Source organism: Clupea harengus, chromosome 5, assembly GCF_900700415.2.
Source record: "Clupea harengus chromosome 5, Ch_v2.0.2, whole genome shotgun sequence".
Lineage (NCBI taxonomy): Eukaryota > Metazoa > Chordata > Actinopteri > Clupeiformes > Clupeidae > Clupea > Clupea harengus.
This window is the reverse complement of record NC_045156.1, coordinates 20,036,709-20,059,519: the sequence shown is the minus strand read 5'-3', so window position 1 is coordinate 20,059,519 and position 22,811 is coordinate 20,036,709. Positions and strand designations below refer to the sequence as shown.

At 47.2% G+C, this 22,811-nt stretch overlaps 1 protein-coding gene across 2 annotated transcripts in view; it reads left to right on the top strand.

Annotated features, from left to right (window-relative positions):
• Nucleotides 1-17,002, top strand: part of cbfa2t2 (CBFA2/RUNX1 partner transcriptional co-repressor 2) — a 33,351-nt gene extending 16,349 nt beyond the window's left edge. For both annotated transcript variants that reach the window (XM_012829427.3, XM_031568019.2), the window contains exons 2-11: nucleotides 6,608-6,751; nucleotides 7,736-7,977; nucleotides 8,362-8,451; nucleotides 10,816-10,994; nucleotides 11,322-11,572; nucleotides 12,841-12,926; nucleotides 13,337-13,538; nucleotides 14,348-14,416; nucleotides 14,673-14,863; nucleotides 15,141-17,002. In XM_012829427.3, coding sequence (XP_012684881.2) covers nucleotides 6,608-6,751; nucleotides 7,736-7,977; nucleotides 8,362-8,451; nucleotides 10,816-10,994; nucleotides 11,322-11,572; nucleotides 12,841-12,926; nucleotides 13,337-13,538; nucleotides 14,348-14,416; nucleotides 14,673-14,863; nucleotides 15,141-15,437 — 1,751 coding nt within the window. In that variant the 3' untranslated portion in view covers nucleotides 15,438-17,002. The remainder of the gene's footprint in view (nucleotides 1-6,607; nucleotides 6,752-7,735; nucleotides 7,978-8,361; nucleotides 8,452-10,815; nucleotides 10,995-11,321; nucleotides 11,573-12,840; nucleotides 12,927-13,336; nucleotides 13,539-14,347; nucleotides 14,417-14,672; nucleotides 14,864-15,140) is intronic.
• The last annotated feature ends 5,809 nt before the right edge of the window (nucleotides 17,003-22,811 follow it).

Sequence of the window (22,811 nt, the reverse complement as noted above, 5' to 3'; positions counted from 1 at the left end):
CACACACACATACGATAACAAATAAGCATACATACACACACACACACACACACACACACACACACACACACACAGGTAGGCCCCATGTGTTGAGCCGCAGGTGTGTGTGTGTGTGCCCCTCTGGTTGACACACACATTTGCTCATATGTGAAAATGGAGCCAAAGTCACCAAATGGGTCCCTGGGCCAGTGGTGTCTCTGTGTGTGTAGACGCTGCAGACGCAGCAGAGCGCTGGGCGCCGAGGTTCAGACGCAGGTCTCCCCAGGCGTACCTCTCCTCTCCCAGGGTTTTCACCCACACGGCATATTTTCTGGGACAGTCTTTATGGTAGCGCTCTGGTGGTTAACACCACTCCCTCTCTCTTTCTCTCTTTTTTTCTCTCTGCCTCTAAGCACTTCTCCATTCCCTTCAACCCTTTGCCAGACAAGCTAAGCAGACATGTAGACGGGCACTAACACACACACACACACACACAAACACACACACACACACACACATAAAGACACACACAGGTCTAAAAGTACATGGCTGCTCTCTTCTATAAAGGTGCCTGTTTTAGTTGGTGTTTTGCCAGAGTGTGTATGTGTGTGTGTGTGTTAGTTGAGTGGAGCGTTTGCTGGCCAAGGCAAACACGACAAACGTTTGACAGTCTTACGTTTGTGATGAAACACCCTGTCTTTTTCCTCTCGCTTGGCGCCTGTAATGGGCCGCCTAATTTGGGCAGCCTGTCTGTGTTTTTCTACTCTCTGGGGTGTCCACACACACACACACCTATGTGGGGATTAAAACAAGACAACCTTTGCGATTCACATCTGGACAAAATTTTACCATGCATCTGTGGAAAATATAATTACTTAATTATGATATTAGATTATCAGGAGCAAATATGCTTAACAGGCCAATTTGCCAAAAAAGAATTTTCCCTATAACCTCCTTCTCATTTTTAACAAATAATAGAGGATATGACAGGTTTTACCTTTAACCAATCTTCCATATCACAGTGGTGTAACTAACCCTGTATACTTCTGAATAAAGGGACGTGTGTGTCCTGTGTGGATGGGAGGCAAACACACACAAACACACACACACACACATACACACACTCACAGACTCTCTCTCAGACACACACACTCACACTCACACACACACACACACACTCAGAAAATGAGCAGCCGGCTCTAAAAGAAGCCTCCGTGTTATTTGCTCAGTTGTCCTCATTGGGAGAGAAGAAAAACTCACAACCTGTTGCCAAGCTGTGAGAAGGGCACCACACACAGACACACAGACACAGACACACACACACACACACACACACACACACACACGCACACACACGTTTGCAGGGAGGAACAGATGTGTGTGCATTGTCAGTGTGTGGGGACTGACAGGCACCAGGTGCAGCTTTTGTTTCGCCCCCTGCCTTAAGTCCTCGCTCTGCGCATGTATGTGTGTGTGTGTGTGTCCATAACTGTGTGGTTCTCCCTCTCTCTCTCTCCCTCTCTCTCTCTCTCTCTCTCTCTCTGTCTTTGCTACTTTGCATTCTCCCTCCCTCCCTCTCCTGGAACACATTGTCTCTCTCTTGCATGGGGCCAGCAGCCCTTCTGTCCCTCTCCTCTGACACAGGTGACTGTTGGGGGCCCCAGCTGGCCGCCTCTTGCCCGATTAGGTCCATATGGTGAAAAGGACAGAAGGAAAGAGGGAGGGAGGGAGGAGGAGGAGGGGGAGAGGAGGAGGAGAGGTGGGGGAGGAAATGCAGAAAATCTCCCCCCTCTGTCACTCACAAACACACACACACACACACACACACACACGGCACTGCTGCTAAGGAGCTGATAGCTTAACCCTTTTGTATCCATTGCTTCAGGGGCCGTTTTCTGTCTGTCCCTCTCTCTCTCTCCCTCTCTCTCTCTCTCTCTCACTGCTCTGTCGTTTAGTGAGGTAGTGCCTGGAGGCGGTACAAGGCTTCACATCTTTTGTTCTCTCGTGTTTAAATGATTTCTAAGCACTCGGTCTTGTAGCGGGGGCTTTTTTAATGGAAATTCATATATCATTCAAAACAAAGGCACGGCACTCATTTAAAATACGTTCTTTGCCCAAATGCTTTCTATGTTAAGTGCTTTTGCCCGAGGTAGGAAAAAAAAGGAAAACAGTTTTTTATTCTCCCTCACCCTCACTTATTTGGGTTGAGTTATCTTCCTTGCATTTATCGTTGAATTAAACATATTTCCTCCAGCCTTCTAAATTAGATCCTTGCCGGCCTCATAAAACCTTCAGAAGGCTAAACATTGCTATTAATCGCAATGCAGTTTTTACAACCTAACTGCTATGCTGCTAAAGCGATTAGCAGTGTTGATGTAGTGTATTCAATGTAATTGATAGACTGCCTCAATGCAGTCCTGTCTTCGAGGTGTGCTGCAATGCCTCACAAATAGCTGGAAGGTATCCTATCTTGTGTTGAAACTGACAGATCAAAACAGCTACTGCCATGTGTTCATATTGTCTTGTGTCAAAATGACAGCCACGTGTCTCTGGCAAGTGTGAAATACAATATCCTATCCCTGGTCTTTTGGTGCAGGGCTGATATGGTGCTAGGTGGGTGAGTGTGAGTGTGCGTGTGTGTGTGTGTGTGTGTGTGTGTGTGTATGTGAACCTTTTTTAAGCACAAGGTCACATAGTAGGTCACTGTGAGCACATGTCAAAGAATGTCCTTCAGACGTGTGTGTGTGTGTGTGTGTGTGTGTGTGTGTGTGTGTGTGTGTGTGTGTGTGTGTGTGTGTGTGTGTGTGTGTGTGTGTGTGTGTGTGTGTGTGTGTGTGTGTGTGTGTGTGTGTGTGTGTGTGTGTGTGTGTGTGTGTGTGTGTGTGTGGTATGAAGTGTTGCTGGGCCACTGTCACACAGGCATCGGCCAACAACTGACATCCCTCCCACTCACTTCGTACCGTGTCAGTATAGCTGTGAGTTGTAAGCTTTTTCACGTTGTGTGTCAGATCTTCGTTCCCTTTCGGTCTTCAGGTGGTGAAGTTCATGCCCAGCAGACCCAATTCTTTTCGACAGACCCCTTTTCAACCCCCCTTCTCTCTTTCTCTTTCTCTCCCTCTCTCTCTCTCTCCCTCTCTCTCTCTCCCCCTCTCTATCCCTCTCTCTCACCTGACACCCTATCTCTCCCCAGCTGTGGCAGTGCATGCCTATTTACCCTCGAGGGCGGGGAGCACCTGGAGCACCTGGAGCCTTGCACTCTTCTCTTGCCCCCATCTCCCCATCCTCCCATCCTACTTCTCTTCCCTCACTTCCATTCACTCCATCCCACCTTTCAAAACAAACAGAGTAATTTGAGTCAAGGCGACGGGAGCCAGAGGATTTTACATATAGTGTATGATATAGTAACCGCTGTAGATATTGACCTCTTTCTTTCTTAAGATTTTAATTTTTTTTTCTTCTTACGTTTATGCCTGCTATATTTGAAGTAATTTGGTGAGCCTAGGACATGACTCCATACATGGCCGGCTCTCTGCTACATGGCCATCCCTGTGGAGGGTGTGTGGCCGTTGTTGTCCTGAATGTAGTCAGTAAATTGAGTGAAGGGTACGGGATCATCAGGGCTCAAGGGAGGATTGTGTGTGTGTGTGTGTGTGCGCGTGTGTGAGTGTGTGCGTGTGTTTGTGTGTGTGCGTGAGCGTGTGCATGTGTGTGTGTGTTTGGGGGGGGGGTCTATACATCAGCTGTCTCCCATAGCCCTTAATTTGTCAGCATTAATGTGGGGAGTGGAAACGGTTTCAGCTGTGTCAAATGAATGCTAAAGATGACCTTTTCTCTGTCTCCTCCTATGCGGGGGGACCAATTATGGCCATGTCCACTGGGACCTGTGTCCGTTGCCTGAATGCTTTTCTGCAGTGTTTGCCGCGAGAAGCTGCTGGGACAGGTGGCACACACACACACACACCAGCGGAGCCTATTTGTTTTTTACTGAATCAATATTTATCAGCGAAGACCAACAACGACTTCTGCTAATATTAGAATGCGCTCGCCGTGTGTCCCCTGGTGTCATGGGGTCCATGTGGCAGCTGTTTGAAATGTACATGTAATCTGTGTGTGTGTGTGGGTGGGTGGGTGCGTTTGTTTCTGTGTGTCTGCCTTTCTGTCCCTCTTTCTCCCTCTGCGTGTGTGTGTGTGTGTGCATGTGTGTATGTGTGTGTGTAAGTAATGTGACGATCTCCCAAACATCGTGGCCTCAGGTGTGAAGGAGCAGTTGCGTGTTTAGCCAGCCATAGTCATAGGCAGTGACTCATGAGGCAATGGCTGCCGAAAGAAAAGCGGAAGGGGTGAGAGAGTTCAGCCAGAAACACAAGGAGAAGGGAAAGCAGGAGCCTTCATCAGCACAGTCAAGTGTCTTTGCTAAACAGGGAATTCAACTGAAAATCATATTTGTTGTAATGTAGTTTTAACACTACACATGTGACAGTAGTATATCCTGGACATTTGCTACATTCACTAGATAGTCTTAGTCAGGAAGCCATGACTGGTATACCCATTGCCACGATCTACTTATTGAGATAAATTATGTTGTACATTATTTTGTAATGATTCAATAACATTTATTTAAATATTTTTATGGGGCCCACATATCTTATACCCACACACACACACAAACACCCACATCCTTCTAAATATTTGATTCTATGGAGCCAAAACCAGAGCCTTTTCCCAAGGTGTTAGATAACTCAGGCCTGATAAGATAATTTTCTCAACAGAAGTAAGTGTGTGTGTGTGTGTGTGTGTGTGTGTGTGTGTGTGTGTGTGTGTGTGTGTGTGTGTGTGTGTGTGTGTGTGTGTGTGTGTGTGTGTGTGTGTGTGTGTGTGTGTGTGTGTGTGTGTGTGTGTGTGTGTGTGTGTGTGTGTGCATTTCTCCCGCTGTGTGGCAGAGGCCCAAATGGCTGCCTGCCGTCTCTCCCTCTCCTCGCATCCCTCGCTCTCCATCTCTCTTTCTCTCTTCTGTCCTTCCTGCCCTCCTGAGAGTGTGGACAGGTGGATGGGAGGCAGGGTGCTCCGATGAGCGCGAGCCACTCGGGCGCCGACACTGCAGGCATTTTCAGACAGGCAGAAGGCAGGGCAGCCCTGAGTCAGACAGGCATGGCAACAAGGCCTGCTCAGGGACCAGGAGGAGGGAGGTTCAGGTGCAGCACGGAGGGAACTGTCAAATCAGGGGTGCCAGGGGGCAATAAAAGAGTTTACCAATCCCGTCTAAACACCCCCCTCCCCCCACACACACACACACTCACTCCTCCATTATCCCCTATTTTCTCTCTTTTCAGTTTTTATTCAATAAGGTCATAGATTATTCATTTATTGTGCCCATTGTTAAATCATTGCACTCCTCTGCGCAGGGAGGGAGGGGAGCTTTATGCGTTTGAATTATTTCTTTGTCCAGCCGCTTAATATCCAAGCCATCGGTTTTATATTGTCATTTGCATCATATTACGTGCAGCATGTGTCTTTTTGTGGGAATGACTAAACACTTGGGGACCGCATTGAAATCAGACAGCAATAAAAGCACAGCGTTAAGAAGTTTTGAGGGGCAATCGCATTAAAGACACTGTCACCCTCCCCTCCAAAAAAAAAATCACACGGCTTTATCTTAAGAGGCGTTCGGTGACCTTTGGCAACCGTCTCTCTCTTGCCTGTCTATTAAGCAGTGCTCTAAAAGCATTTTCAGCCGTCTCATACACTCTAAATGGAGACAAGAGCCGCCTTCACGCATCTCTGCGGAGACAATGGCATCTCTGATCTACGATGTCCACGGCCCCGCTATCTGGTGGTCCATTGAGCCGCAATGGCGCATTGAGCCGTGCGGGCGTTTAGCGCTCAAAGGCTTTTGTGGGCCTTGTTAGGAAGCGTGAAATAGCAGGTCCCTGTGCCTTTCTCCACCAAAAGGGGGCTCAATGACATGCTATTCTTAAAGGCTACAATGGCGCCTTCATTGTAGCTTGAGCCTAGGACTGAGAGACATTTTGAGAGACATCTGCTTTCTGGAGTTGGGGTGGGGGTAGGGGGTGCGGGGGCTGGGGTGGGGGGTAGGGATGTGGGGGTGGAGGGGTTGGTGGGTGGGTACGGGGTCAGGTGCTGGTGTTTTCTTGTGATGTGTAGACAAAGCACAGGCTTGCCTCTCGGAGAGGGGAATATGGTGCAGTGAATGAGAGTGATTGCTCTGAGCCATTGTTTTAGTGTGTGCTGTGCTTCACTTCAGCCTGTCCTCGGTGCAGGGTGTAGCATTGGGTAGGTTGGTTCAGCATGGCTGATGTTTTCCGCTGTTTGGACATCCACACAGAGGGTTTATGGTGGGGGCTCTTAATCCTGTGAAGCCACCGGCTCAATCAATAACAACATTTTCTCTCTCTCTCTCTCTCTCTCTCTCTCTCTCTCTCTCTCTCTCTGCCTTTCTCTGTGCCTCTCTCATTCTCTCTCTCCCATCACTCCCTCCCCCTTCTCTCTTTGTCCATCCTCCATCTCCTCCCCCCTCCCATTCCTCCTCCTCTATCTCCTCCTACGCTCCCTCTTTCTCCTCCCTCTCCTCTCTCCCTCCGTCTTTGCTCTCACTCTCTCTATCCGACAGACAGTGGAGTGAAGAAGGTCTCTGCCATGCCCGGTTCCCCTGTGGATGTGAAGACTCATTCCAGACCGGCACCCTCCGCCATGCCTCCTCTACCGTCCATCAACCCCAGTGGCCCCCGGCCGGCCTCCTTCTCCTCCACAGCGCGTGAGTGCACCACCTGCCTGCCTCTCTCGCTCTCTCTCTCTCTCTCTCGCTCGCTCTCTCTGCCCCTCCTCCATCACTACTGACTCTTTCTCCCTCTGCTTTTCACTCGAGGTTAGATACATGCTGTAGTGTGTGCTATGTTGTGATAGAAATGGGATTTCTATCTAGGCTAGGGTAAGTAGTTGGTTAGCCCTGCCGCTTAAAATAATTTAGAATGAATTACTACCAGCTTTCTTGCTTAAAAGGTCTGTGCTCTCTATTGTCACAGTGATGAGAGACTGAAATTGCGGGGAAGGACAGTTGTGTCTACTTAAGCTCTTTTGGTTGATTTTAAACATTAGTGGACAGTTCTGGTTGGGGTGCAGCTATTGCCCCCTGGTGTTTTCCCCAAAAAATGCACCCTTGAGCAAACTTATCAGGGATGATATTTGTTTATATTTTCTGTTTCCTGTTGCTGTTTGACTAGTTCATATTTAAGTAATGGACAGTCTGTTAATTACAAATAGAACTGTCTATTTGACCACTGGCTGACACAGTGTGTGCTTTAACCTATAGTTATCAATATAAGCCGATGTATTAAACATCCTAACCCTACTCTCAAGCCTTCCCCTTCCCTTATGCTAAATCTATGCTACCCCTGCTTTTGCATTTTAGATTGTGCTTCAAGCCACCAGTTTACAATATTTATGTTGTACATGTTTGTGTGTGTGTGTGTGTGTGTGCGTGTGTGTGTGTGTGTGTGTGTGTGTGTGTGTGTGTGTGTGGATACCTTAAGCCAATGGCCAAATAGACATTTTGTATTATTGTAATTGTAATTATTCATACTTTCTGTTTCCTGGGACATCAGGTCCCAATACATGCATAAACTATCCAACATTTCCATCTCCCCATCCACTGTTACTCTCATGCTTGCCTGTCCCTAACCTCTCCTTGAACCCCCTCTCCCCTCCTCACCGTCTCGCTCTTCTCCATCTCCCCCCTCAGTGACCAACGGGATGAACCACTCTCCGCCCACCCTCAACGCAGTCCCCTCCCCCCCACAGCGCTACAGCAACGGCCCGTCCTCCTCCTCCTCTTCCTCGCTGGCCAACCAGCAGCTGCCCGCCACCTGCGGCGCCCGGCAGCTCAGCAAGCTCAAGCGCTTCTTGACCACGCTACAGCAGTTCGGCAACGACATCTCGCCCGAGATCGGGGAGAGCGTGAGGAACCTGGTGCTGGCCCTGGTGGTACGTTCAACCCCCCCCCCCCCGCCACAATTCCCTCTTCCTCTCTGCCGCCTCTTTCTAGCGCTGGAGGTTGAACAAGGTCTTCATGTTCAGTTTGATGCCATTGTGAAACTGAAATTGATATGAAGTACTCGGCACAGTTCAGTGTGCTTGCAGCCAGTATTCTCCAGTAGGTTAGCGGATAGAGAAATGCACTTGTAACACAAAGGTTAGGTTTCATTTCCTGGGGAAGAAATACAGACTGTAAACGAGAGTTCAGCTGTACTGGCGCTGACCGTGAAGTATCATTATGCAACTCTATGGTGAAAAATATTTGACGACATGGAGGGATGAATTCTTTCATTCTTTCATTCTTCCTTTCTTATTTTCCTCTGTTCTGTGCAGAACTCCACTGTGACCATTGAAGAGTTCCACTCCAGACTCCAAGAGGCAACCAATTTCCCCCTGCGGCCATTCGTCATTCCTTTCTTAAAGGTAAAAACTCCTCTCTCTCTCTCTCTCTCTCTCTCTCTCTCTCTCTCTCTCTCTCTCTCTCTCTTTCTCTCTCTCTGTCTACATATGCTCTCACGGTTGGGCTGAAACTTGTGAGTAGGGAGCATTTTTCCAGTCTCTGTGTCCATATAAAGTTACTTTCTCAGGATCATATTTTTCCGACAGGGGCGCTTTCTGTCTACTCTCTCCCACTAACTCTGTCTCCCTAAGACAGTAGCCTCATTAAACGTATGATAGAGTAAGGACAACTGTTAACATGGCTGCTATGACATATCTCATCCAGTCAGACAGATGGGAAATAGGCTCTTGTGATTACTTACTCTGTTAGAAGGATGTTGTTTCAGATTCAACATGTGTGCTTGAAGAGAATAAGTTTGTCAAAAGACTTCATCTGTGATTTTGTTTTAATTCATGGACGATTCTGGCTTACTTGAGTATAATTGCAGATGGCATTATAACAATGGACGGACCAGTGCTGACTTAAGCTGTTGCACTTTGGTCTCTGCCATAGAAATCTAATTGGACACAGTCCTGACTGAAACAATATACCTGTTAAACAGGCGGTCTTGGGTGCAGAGCCTTTGAAACACGCTCCGGGTCTGTTTTAGTCATTAGCGCTGCTTGGCATCTCAGTTTCTTAGATCCCTGATGATGCAAAGCCACCTCTTTTTTCCCTACAATAAGCATGAGAATTTAAAGATGGTGATGGAGGAAGCTGCCAAAACAGACATTCGCTGACATCGGGTCCTATCTTTTATTTTATGATTTATGGAGCCTCCCGACCTTGCCTTCCCATCTCGGGGCCCAGCATCTCCCCCCTTTAAGGGGGATCACTTCGGAAACATGTTCCAAGAGCTCGGAAGTGTGAAACATGACTATAAACCATTCTAGCTTTTTTATGGGCCCTGCGCGCCATATGGGCTCCAGTGCAGATTAACACAGGCGTCTATTGCGTTTGCCCAACCAGAAAAAGAAAAAAAAAAACGGAGAGAGCATCTGAATGACAGACAGCATATGTGCCGGCAGGGTCCTTCAAGATGAGGAGGAAGCAGTGAAGGATATGCTCAAAGGAGTCTGGGCTTCATTAGAGCAGAGAGACAGAAATGGAGGGAAAGTGAGATGGAGATAGAGAAATGGTAATGAGAATGTTCTGAGAGAGAGGAGTGCTTGGTTGACAAGGTTGAGGGTCTTTTGAAGGGTTGGGGGAGCTGAAAGGGTCAGGGTCAGGCTGAGGTCAAGTTAAGGTTAGAGAGCCAGGTTTGAATTTACTCTTTCAGAGAAAACTACTTTTCAAACACAGCTGTGATCTTTTGTTATGAATGGTGATGTTTGCTGGTGTCCACAGAGGGTTTTGGTGACTGTGCTGTTGCCATACCACACCACGAACCAGAGGACAAAAACAAAACACTCACAACCCTGATTTGAATAGCTCACGTTACCCTAGCAACAGCTTTTTGCCATGACATATACAAAAGTCCTTTTGGATAGAATTGGAGAAAGCCAGGTATTTTTAATCTGGTATATTTTATAACTGTTGGCCAAGAAGAAGAAAAAAATATTTTCAGCACGTACAAAGTGTCACAGCAAAAGTGTTTGTATTGGAAACATTCGTGAGTCCTTCTGGTTTGGTTCAGCTGGGTGAGACTACGCTTGTGTGTTTTTCTCCCACTGATTGCGGGTGAGATTGTGTTCATGGGAGTGATTCATGGGGTGCTCTCTGAGCCGGGGGTGTCAGACAGGGTTGATAGTGTGCAGGCCACGTGGAAACCTTGAGCAGACGCCACGAGCAGAGACACCAAGGCTGCCGCTAGGAGCCAGCCGTGCTGCTCGGCGCTCCGGAGGCGCCGGCACTGCACAGGTCTGGTGTTTGTCTCGGCTAGGGTCGGTGCACACAGACGTGTACACACACACACACACACACACACACACACACACACACACACACACACACACACACACACACACACACACACACAGACACAGATGAGTCTCTACAGGGTCCACACACACTCAGACCCAGTGCTATGTGTGCTGACGGTGGGGCCATATGTTGCTTATCTCTCATCTCCTCTCTTCTGGAAGTGAGCATTTTATGGTGATAAAGACCAGAGACCAGAGGCCTGCTCAGCTTACACCCCCACCCCCCATACTCACCCTCCCTAGGAGCTGATCTCAGACCTGGGCTTGATGTATTACAGTGAGGGGCGGCTCTGTGTTTGTGGGTCGGAGTTATCTCCCTGCTGTCTGGGTGTTGTATCGGTGGTGGTTATCTGTGTGTGTTATGTGTGTGTGAGTGGCGTGTCTCTCTCTCATGTAGTGACCTGTAGTGATCTGTCTCTCCTGCAGGCCAACCTGCCCCTGTTGCAGAGGGAGCTGCTGCACTGTGCACGCGCTGCCAAGCAGACCCCGGCGCAGTACCTGTCCCAGCACGAGCACGTCCTGCTCAGCACCGCCCTGCCCTCGCCGCCCGACTCCAGCGAGCTGCTGCTGGAGCCGCGGGAGGACAAGAGACACAGCCCCAACAGGTCAGCAGTCTCACACACACACACACACACACACACACACACACACACACACACACACACACACACACACACACACACACACACACACACACACACACACACACACACACACATAAACGAACGCACACACACACACACATGCATACAGATACATGTTCAAACGTGTACATGCAGGCCCATTCTGCAGAAGCATACCCTCCTCTGTGTACGCACTCAAACCTGCCTGCACACAGACATATATACTCCCCCACACGCGTGCACATGTATTTTCCTTCCGAGTCCATTCAGTTGACTGACTGTGGTGTGTGTTTGTTTCCATGGCTCCAGGGGAAAGGAGAATGGCTTTCACGAGCGGCCCCCGGCCCCTCTGGAGCCCCCAACTAAACGCATCTGCACCATCAGTCCCGCGCCCCGTCACAGCCCCGCCCACCCGCTCCCGCTGGCCAGTCAGGTCCACCCCACGCCCCCGCCCCTCCAGCATTACGCCATCGACGACATCGCCGCCCCCCACCCTCTCTACAGAGAGCCCCACAGGATACTGGAGCTGAGGGAGCTCAAAGACAGACCCCGTCTGCCAGGTAATAAACACACACACACACACACTCTCACACAAACACAAACACAGACTCTCAGTGACTCAATGAATGTGCACTGAGTCAAACACAGACACACATGGACACACGCACACACAACCACAGACTCTCAACAACTCACATGAAGTCACTGGTGACACACAAACAAAGACATAGTAACACAAACAGAGGAACCAGACAAACTGTCAAACACACATACACACACACACACACACACACAAACACACACACACACACACACACACACACACACACACACACACACACACACACACACACACACAGAAACCCACACACACATGTGTACATATACAAAGAAATGGTAGAAAACCTCTTGATCAGAAGTGGACTGCACCAGTTCTCAACTAAGCTTCTCTCTGTACTCCACCTCGCCACTTGTAGAAGTCATTGGTGTTGAAAGTGGCCCACTTCTGTCTGAGAGCCACATCCAACCAGAAAAGGGCTTTAATTACAGCAATGGCTGCAGATCACACCCTTTTACATTCACAAGGGCTTAATACAGAAGAGCATTTCAACTTCATGATGAGAGCCATACCAGCGGTGGTGGTGGGAGCTGTGTGTGTGTGTGTGTGTGTGTGTGTGTGTGTGTGTGTGTGTGTGTGTGTGTGTGTGTGTGTGTGTGTGTGTGTGTTTAGACTTGTGTCAGATCCACTTAACGAGCCTCTGCTTTTCAGAAGTGGGCTATTCTGTTCAGCCAGAGTGGCTCCCAGATGGAATGTTGCAACACCATGCCCCCACTGTAGACCAAAGGCTGAGTGAGTGAGTGTGTGTGAGTGTGTGTGTGTGTGTGTGTGTGTGTGTGTGTGGGGAGGAGTGGTACAGACAGCTGAGTTCCAGATGTTGCGGTCTCAACGGGGTCTGTTTTTCATCAGACCATCTCACTCTTTCTCTCTCTTGTCTCTTTCTTTGTCCCTTTCTGTTAACCTCTCTCTCTCTCTCTCTCTCTCTCTCTCCCTCTCTCTGTCTGTCTTCTTCCACCCTCCTTTAATAGATCAGTCTTATGATTCCTTCATGGAAGAGACAGATATGACAGTTGGACAGAAATCCACATCTCTTCAAACGAAATGCTGATATCATTGTCTCCCCTGTTTTATGGCTTCTGCACCTTTCATGTCCCCCATGCAGTGTTGCATGCGCCGCTGGCCTCCGAGTGAAGCCCGTTTATGACAAATATTGACTGCACTGTGGCTTCTGTGTTGACCGTTGCTGCGTCTGTATTTTATTTTAATCAGGCACAAATGGAGCCTACCGTGAGGAGTCAGTGGACCACAGGCTGACTGAAAGAGAGTGGGCAGATGAGTGGAGACATCTCGACCATGTAAGGATTTTTTTGGGGAAAATTGCTATAGTTATGGGCTGCATGACATTATCCTGTTGATGTAAGTGTGTTAGACAAGCGCAGCCTCAAACTGTCCAACAGAATATGTTTCGAGAGTTTAGTTGGAATAGTTTAAAAAAAACTAAAAGTCACTGAAACTCTCCAGTATTTGTTAGTTGGAATAGTTAAAAAAAAAACTAAAGGTCACTGAAGCTCTCCAGTATTTCTAAGTTGCTTTGACAATTCATAATGACATTAAAATAATTATATTATTATATTTTGCTTTGACAATTAATACCTAGTCTGGTGCTGCGTTATCAGGCTCATGCTTCCAGCTGCTGTGTGAGACCTTGCTGACCGCAAGAGATCTTTCCTGAAGCATGTCTGCCGTTTTGTTCCCTTCTGCACAGGTTCTGAACTGCATCGTGGACATGGTGGAGAAGACCCGGCGCTCGGTCAACGTGCTGCGGCGCTGCCAGGAGGCCGACCGCGAGGAGCTCAACTACTGGAGGCGGCGCCTCAGTGAACAGGAAGACCCCCGCAAGGCTGGACCAGGGGCTCCCCCCTTCTCCAAGACCCACAGCCCACACACAGCGGAGGCCCTCAGCTCAGGTGAGTTTCCCCAGGCACACACAGAGAGTCCATTTCCACTCAGTGCCACTCACTTTCAAAGCAAAACACAATGTCGTGTCAGTTTGGGTTGTAGCGCTCCTGCTGTTTGTAAGTGGAATACTGCTGCCTCCTTTGGTGTTTATGGGTACTGCATGTGTTGGTGCATTAGTGAGCTGGTTCTAGGGTTTGTTCCTGTTTTGTTTCATTTTGCTTTGAAATGATGGAATACAATTCAATGAAATTTGACTATGTTTGATGTTTGGTTTACTATGGAAAAACACTAGCACAGAGGCTTAAAACCGTAATGTCTTCTTTAGAAAGTCAGTCAGTAGAGTAGGTTAGTGTGTTTGTCAGAAATATTTGCACGTGTCTGTGCATGTGTGGTGTGTGCGTGTGTGTGTGTGTGTGTGTGTGTGTGTGTGTGTGTGTGTGTTTGTGTGTGGTGTGTGTGTGTGTGTGTGTGTGTGTGTGTGTGTGTGTGTGTGTGTGTGTGTGGTGTGGTGTGTGTGTAGCCTGCTGATGCAGCAGGTGTCGTAGCGGTCGGTATAGATCTGGTCCAGAAGGCGAGGGTGTTGTCTGAGGACTGAGTTCTGGCTACGGGTCCACACGGCCATCTGTGTGCAGCACCGCTCCAAAGAGCCAGGGAACTGGCCCAGACTCCTCCACTCGCAAACAGCACACAGTGTACTCGTCTCTCGCTCTCCCTGGCTGTCTCTTTCTGTCCCTCTTTTCTTTCCCTTCCTCCCTTCCTCTCTCCCTCCCTCGAACACTCCACTCTTTTCTCATGTTGATTTCTCTTTCTTCCGCAGAGGCGCAGAGAGACTTCCCAAACCACCCAGGATCTACTTATGTGCCTGAAGAGATCTGGAGGAAAGCCGGTAAGAATGGCACAATCCCCTCTTGGACGTGTCGTTTTTAATTGATGCACAGACAGATGATACACTGTGGCACTAAATCTATGTACTATCAGATGACAGTCTTAGCAACACAGTATTCTGCTTTCTGAACCCCTGTGTAATTTAATGTCATCTCTCCACTCAAAGCACATTGTGTCTATGTATGCCATATGAAATGTGCTATATAAATAAACTTGACTTGACTTGACTTGTGTGTGGGTGTGTGTGTTTCCTGTAGAGGAGGCAGTGAACGATGTGAAGCGGCAGGCCATGGATGAGGTGCAGAAGGCCGTGGCAGAGGCCGAACAGAAGGCCTTTGAGATGATTACAGCGGAGAGAGCTAAGATGGAGAAGACACTGGCCGACACCAAGAGGAAGGCCGCAGAGGATGCCATCCAGGTCATCAACGAACAGGAGGACTCCAGCGAAGTAAGCAGATTATACACACTCATGCGCAACCACAAACACACACACACACACAGGCATGCAGGCACAGGCAACTCTCCCATTCACTCATTCACACATGCAATCTCATACACACATAGATTTTCACTGTCACACACACATAAACTCACACACATAAAGTGCATCAACTAACAGGAGTGTAATGTTCATCCCTCTTCACTGAGAGCTCCCGGCACTCTGAATTGATCTTTAATTTTCCTCTCCCTCCCTCCCTCTCTCCTCTTCTGTCTGTTCTCCGCAGTGCTGCTGGAACTGCGGGCGGAAGGCCAGCGAGACCTGCAGCGGCTGCAACGCGGCGCGCTACTGCGGCTCCTTCTGCCAGCACAAGGACTGGGAACGCCACCACGTCATCTGCAGCCCCAGCCTGCAGGCCCAGCCCAAGCCCCTGTCCGCCCTCAGCACGCGCATCCTGGCCAAGGCCCCCGAGAGCGCCCCGGCCCCCAGCCCCGGAGGCCTGGAGAAGTCCGCTTCCGGCACCTCCAGGGCCTCCACACCCTCCACCCCCACCGCCTCCACCCCGGAGGCCAACAGACACTAGTGTGTGCAGCGGGTGGGGAGGGGCAGCAGAGACACATGGAGAGAGAGGAAGAGCGTGAAGCCATGATATGCTATGTATAGGAACTCAACAAGTGGAGCACGTAGTGGATGATGTGAAATGCAGCTGTGAAGTCAGGAGGAAAATTGCTGGCTTTTATTCGATGACATCGGAGGAAATGGCACAGGCTTGAAGACACATCATTATCAGTTGGAGAAATAGACAATCCTCCAGGAGAATGGACAGTGTGTGTCTGTGTGTGTGTGTGTGTGTGTGTGTGTGTGTGTGTGTGTGTGTGTGTGTGTGTGTGTGTGTGTGTGTGTGTGTGTGTGTGTGTGTGTGTGTGTGTGTGTGTGTGTGTGTGTGTGTGCTTCTTCGCCTGATGCTGTTAGCCAGCAGAAAGCATGGGGAAAAAATCGGACACTTGATTTCTCATGTCTGAATTTCTCCTCGTTGGTGGCAACAGTAACCATGGAAAATTCCCTCGGTTTTTCCCCTCTGTATGTTTTGGCAATAATGTTGTCAAACCAGAACAGAAGGCATTCACTAGTAACATACAAATGCTCTCCCACCTTTCTGTTATTAATGTATAGTATTTGGTGTTGTTCATCGTAATGCACGCACAAGTTGTCGTCAGGTTGGTGAGTGTGAGTGTGTACATGTGTTGGTCAGCCCAAGTGTGAGTTCGTATGTACGTGCTTATGTGTTGGGGGGAGATTTTGGAGGTCTCTGAGGGAAATTTTCTTCTGTTTAAAAAAAAAAAAGCTGACATTTACACTTTAAAGCATTTGTATCATATCAGAGCAATATAAAAGCATGTGTTCGGGTATCATAAGCAACCATGTGTCACCAAAGTTTCATTGTCTAACGGTTGTGTCACGCACGCATAGGCTTGACATCAAAGCTACATGTAAAGATATCATGTCATGATGTCATAAAGTCACTGTCACAACCCAGGATTTGGAAGCACAGAATGTTTTAAAAAATAATTCATATTTAGTCAGTGTCATCTTTAACAAAATCAACAACCAGTGTAGACAAACTCCATTTTCTCTGAGGCACTGCCATCCAATTCTGGTACTGGAATGTGGTTGTACAATTTGGATGGTGACCCGGATGCTATTTCATGTTCAGATGAAGGGATAATCCATCATGTAAAGTGGCCCTTCTGGTCCATGTTTGGCAGCCCTGTAAACGTATGGTGTATGGTGTTACCTGTTGGTGTTAAGAGCTCAGAGCATCTGAATCTCAGGAGTTACGTGTATTTCCAAGGATGTGTTCCTTTGTCATGTTTAGATAAGATAAAGTGCAGAACATAGAGCCTTTTGTTTCTTTACTTTGTTGTCTCGTCACGTACCTTTTTTTCTTATGATACAAAGCAGACTTGATTCCATTATTTTTTCATTATAAAAATGTCATATCTGTAAAAAATAATAAGATTATCCTAAAGAATATCTTTATTTTGTGAGCCACATTGTTCTTCAACAACACTTTTTCGTGAGACTTCATAAGAAAGGGAATATTGATATGAAGTAGAACAATAAAATGAATAAAGAAAATGATGCAAATATCTTGCCTTATTTTTGACATTTAGCAGATTTATGAAGAGATATGTATACTTGCAGTTGTTTTACATACACACACCTGTTTTTTTCTGTTAAACATTTTAACCTGCCTTTTTGTATGAAAGGTGTCACATAACGTTTACTACTACTACTACTACTACTACTACCACTACTACCACTACTACTACTACTACTACCACTACTACTTCTACTACCACTACTGCTACTACCACCACTACTATTAGATTACTATTACTATTAGAACTAGTAGTAGTGGTAGTAGTTGTTGTATATAATAGTGTAGTACGTAACAGGAAAAAGTGGTAATAGTAAAATCAGTAGTAATTGTATATGAATTGTGTTTTTGAAAGTGATGAAAATTACACAGACCTTAATACTCTTCTGAGACTTAATCAATGAGGTATAATGTTAGAATATTTATATAAAAATGTTAGGATTATGAAAGAGTCACCACAGAGTAGAAGAGTCAGATAAAAATCTACCTTCAGTCATGTTACCAGAGTAGAAGAGATGAAGTCACTTTCCTGTGCAGCCCCACACCTGCAGGTGCATTCGTTTTGGTTTGAAGATGCTCTGTCACCTGGCCCCCATCGCATATCTGCTTTGCATGTAGGAGTCAGAGCCTTTAATCTGAAGTGGCTCCCACATAAAAGGTGTATAAAGTCCCATTCAGTATGAAACAATCACGTCTCCACGCCGTTTGGATCTCATTTACCGCCCGCTGCCGCCAGGTGCTCCGTCGGGGATAAACGGTCACGTATGCCCATAGGTGAGAGCAGGCGTTTCATACACTATCCTGCCAGCAGATGGCAGCCTTGCTCTGTCTTACACATATGAGTGGCATCTCATAATGGGCATATTAACACACCCACAATGGGGTGAGGAAAATACGTAGATTCTGAAGGTTCTCGAGTATATGCTCACATGTAAATCTGAAACAAAATCATTATGTTTATGTTGGCCGCACTATTAGACCGTCTCTTCTCGATCGCACCACACACAGAATTTACTGCAGATAGCGACAATGCAAGGCCGCGATGTAAGACGACCGCGGGCCTTGGGCTGATTCGTTCAAGGGCACAGAGGCGGCCGTCTACGGGCAGGGACCCTGTGGCGACTGATTTATTTGCACTCGAATTTATTCCGGTTCTGCCACTCTGTATTTCTTCCTTAAGCAAACAGCGGCGGGCCTGAGGTCTTCACAAGTGACAGGTTTGTCTCATCTGAGTCTGAGTCACGCATCTTGTCAGTGCACAGGCATGGCAGGCAATGTTACAGAACTGTAAGTACAGACTGAAGATCTTATATAAGGGTTTAAAAGAGACAACAAGCACGCAATAAATGTGTAGATGCCCGACTTGCATGTAACTGATTTGATCATGTTCAGTATCTGTTTTCTTGCACCATAAAGAGTCTCTTTTGATGCCTCTGTGCTTCTCCCTCTCGTTTTCCCTGGCTTTGGCTCTGCTGAGGGGGAAACATAAAATGGCTGTGACAGTGAGTGGGGTAAAAATAATCGGAGTACTTACATGGCCTCTGTCACTTCAGATCTGTTTTTCTCTGCAGGCTTGGCCATAATTGTGGTCACACTCTGAACTGTGTCTTTCTTTACTGCAGGGACTTTGAAAGCATCACCAAGTGTGACAAGATGGACATTACTAGGGAACAAGGACACAGTTAAGACAAAAGACTGTAAAGACATCAACACTGGACTGCCAGATAAGAAGATAAGACAGCCAGAGTGATGCAGCCCAAAATACCCCAGTTTTAACTGCACCTTTCCTATTGCATTGCCTGATGGCTGTATAAGGTAGCCTAAGGGATCAATACAGCATATGGGCTGATCCAACTGACACAAAGGCTCTCTAGCTCCACCGACTGATTAGTGGAGGATACAGCAAGTCCCTCAGCCAAATCAGCCCAGCCACACCTGGGATTCATCCGGTGTGGGAAATGTAAGCCAGGTTTCTTTGTTGCTTGGTGCTATACTCAAATGACAGTAGAAGACAGGGTTTATAACAGTGCAGTCATTGTGGATATGTAATGGTGCTATGTGCTGCGCTGCAGTGTGTGCATGGCGGGGGGGGGGGGCTGTCGAAAAAAGCATTTCTGCGGATGCTTTGCTTAGCGTAATCCCAGCACTCTGAGGTATTCACAGTACAGGACCCCACAAGTAGCAGGTGCTCATCAAATCTGGGTTATGGCCCACTGTCTTTATTTGGGGGTTTCACTACTGTGCCCAAAACACATCGTCAGCAGCTCCCTCCATTGTGTATTTCTGTAATCAGTGGACAGAGGTTTTTGGATGACTCACGCCTCCAGAGCCATTTTTCCTTCTTTCTCTCTCTCTCTTTCTCACACACACACAAACACTCTCTCTCTCTCTCTCTCTCTCTCTCTCACACACACACACACACACACACACACACACACACACACACACTCACACTCACACTCTCTTTCTCTCTCTCTCTCTCTCTCATTCTCTCTTCCTCTATTAACCTGCCAAATCCTCTCCAGCACTGCGATTAGACGGTAGTGTTCAAACAAACTCTTATCTTAAGCTCACCACTCAGTCTGTCCCAATACCTCCTCCACACTCTGCACTGTCATTTCTCCAGGGTAAATCCTTGGTATTTAAAAAAAAAAAAGAAGTATGGCATCGAACGACATGACAGATTAAAAGGCGGGAGAGCGAGAGAGAAAAATAATGGGCGCTTCGATTCTCTTAGTCATGCTGTCGACTTAAAAAAAATGAAACGGCTGAGAAAAATGGAGAATAAGACCGGCTAACTGTTTCCGGTGTCGGCTCCGCAGACAGTCATAATACCACCCAAATGTCTTTCAATTGGTTCTGTCAGGGAACAACAATGCTCTGGGAAAAGCCTATTAACGTTTAATCAACGGAACTCGTGTCCTTTTCTCTGCAGAGGGTGCAGGCCAGACCCAGTGTCGGCCACTTTACAGAAAGGCTGTAACTGTATCATCGAACCAGAGAGTTTTCAAAATTGCTGCATTCAGATGGTGCAGTTGTGCCTTGAGTCTGTTCCAGCACACACGCACACAGAGACACACACACACGCACGCACACACACACACACACACACACACACGCACACACAAAGCCTTGAAATACATTTTCAGGCTGAATTTCAATAGGCAATGAGCATCACAGAAGGAGCACTTTAATCTTGCTCCCTTTATTTGGCACTGATAATGAGCTGGAGAGGACTTTTTTAATCGGGGTTGTATTATTTAATATCTCGTTGACAGGAATTGTATGGCAGTTTATTAATTATTTGTATTCTTTTCACCCTCTGTGCCATCGTCTTTGTCTTTAGCTCCACTTTGTGCTTCTGTTTCTCTCTTCTTCTACTCTCTCTCTGCCCCCCCCTCTCTCTCTCTCTCTCTCTTTCTCTCCCTCACTTCTATCCCTCTCTTGCTCTCCAAATCCCTCTCTCTCACTTCTATCTTTCTCTCTAATTGTCTCTGTTTCTCTTTCTGTTGTGCTTTTCTTCCCCCCCCCCTCCCTTACATTCTCTCTCTTTATACCTGGCCTCTTTACCTCCCTTTCTGTAAAATAATGCATCTCGCTAATGACTCCAGTCATTTTGGGGAAATGGTTTCCTCTCAGCAGTGGTACTTTGTCTCCCTCTGCATTTGCTATGTGCAAATGGCTCCAAACGGCACAGTCTGACCCGCCAGCCCATTTGCCTCAGTGCTTTCTTTCCTAGGCGTCTCCTTCTTGAAAACGGAGCTAGTGAAGCATAACCCCGTCTGACTCATTCAGAGTTGCATAATTTCTTCTTTTTTTTTTTTGTCCTTCAAAACAGTATGTTCTCTAGAGGAGAACAACAAAAGCAGACCGGATTTTTCTTCTCCTTCTTCAGGTTTCTGTACTGATAGCAAGTAAAATAAGGAGGAGAAATGAAAAAAGAGAGAGGGAAGAAAAGGATGGAAGAGAGGAAGAATGGACATTGACAGAGAGGGTTATGATAGAGACCTTCAGCGGAACTAATCCCTCTATCAGTATGACTGGGAGAAACTGCCAGGTCAGCCCAGCAGCAGGGGTCCCCGGCGCTGCACAGACCTATCTGGCACAACGCAAACACATCACACAGAAGCAACACGGAGCTGGAATCCAAATATGCCCAGGATCCACTCTGTCCCCTCAACAGATAAAGCCCCCCGTATGGAAAATATCTGAAAAAAACATATAGGAATCACACTTGTCATGTACAATACTTACATGATAAGTCTGCCGTAAAGAGCTTGCATAAACCTTTCATACTAAAATGGCGTAATGCCTTTCAACACACAAGATAGGTCATAAACATATATTGTTATATATTGTTCTGTTACTGTACATGAAAGGGGCCATAATTATGTTTGTTAACACACTGCTATCGTATTTTGCTATAGAGAAATGAACATACAGTATATGAAATGTACAGACTTTCTCCTCGTCAATCATTTAGCCTTATGCTCTGTGGTACATCACGCTCCCATAACTCAGACAGGCTGATGCCCCTCTGGAGGGACCTCCTACTAAACACAGACTCTTCAAGAAGCCAGTTCTGGGCATCCATGGCCACCCCCAGAGGCCTGATGACTGTGTCTAATCAGCTATGTGAATAGATCGCTACGTCAACAAAGCTGGCAGGCGTGGCAAGGTTGATGTGTGTGCCCCGTCAACACCTGGCACTCTTCGATTCCACCCTCCCTTTGCCCCTGCTCTGTTCCAGCACGCCACCACTTCTGCTCGCTGCAAAGCAGACAGCGACTCGCTTGATGGGTGGATTTGCCGCCATTGATGTGTGAGAAATCGACTGGGTATAATAAAGTGTTGGATCTTTCAGTCCGTATCTGAGAGGAGCCTGTTTTTCGTAATTCATATGGTGGTGCTTTTAATCCGCCAGCTACCCTACATACACAAAGGCAAGCTAATGCGTGTCTCATGTCAAGCCCCTTCCCGGTGCCACATTAAACACATTAAGCGGTGCAACTGGAAATAGTCCTCAAAAGCATCATACTTTTGAAAGAACGCCCACAGACAACACTGATACCAAGCCATTAGGCACATGGGCTTCTGTGGTGTGTCATGTCAGTTAACATATATGCTAGCCATACTTTTTAGCATATTTTGTCCTTTGTTTGAAGGCTATTAGTGTCTTTCTCTTCTTTGGCACAGAAGATACAGAGCGCTTTTAAAAGCGTGTCGTCAGTGCATAAGTCACTTGTGCTGTGTGTGTGCAGTGCACTGGAGAGAATCTAAGCAGGCAGTGAAGCCGAAGGTCTAACTCGTGCAGCGGCCATGTGGTTGTCTGAGGTTTGTTTTATTGGATGCTTTAAATAAACACACACACACGCACACACACACACACACACTCACACACACAGAGACAAACACACACACACACAAACACACACACGCTGCCTTTAGTGTACACAGAATCAGTGGGAGGTACAGCACACACATGATTGCTTTTAATCTAAAAATCGTGACAGCACAGCAACCATGCAGAAAAAGGTTTGGTATCTCTGTTTAATCATGCGCATTCCCCAATCCAGCCTAAACGAATGTATCCTAACTAGCTAGTGCCTGAACCCCTGCATGGATCAAACATACCACAGATATCAACAGTGAGATCTTTCATGCGATGGAAAAAAAGAGTAAATCTTCATTATCTTCCATCTGAAGTCATAATGATCAGGGCGCCAGCAGCTGCCTGCGCACTAAGGCGTCAAAAATTTGAAAAAGACTAGAAGTTTCTCTGGAATGAACACAGAG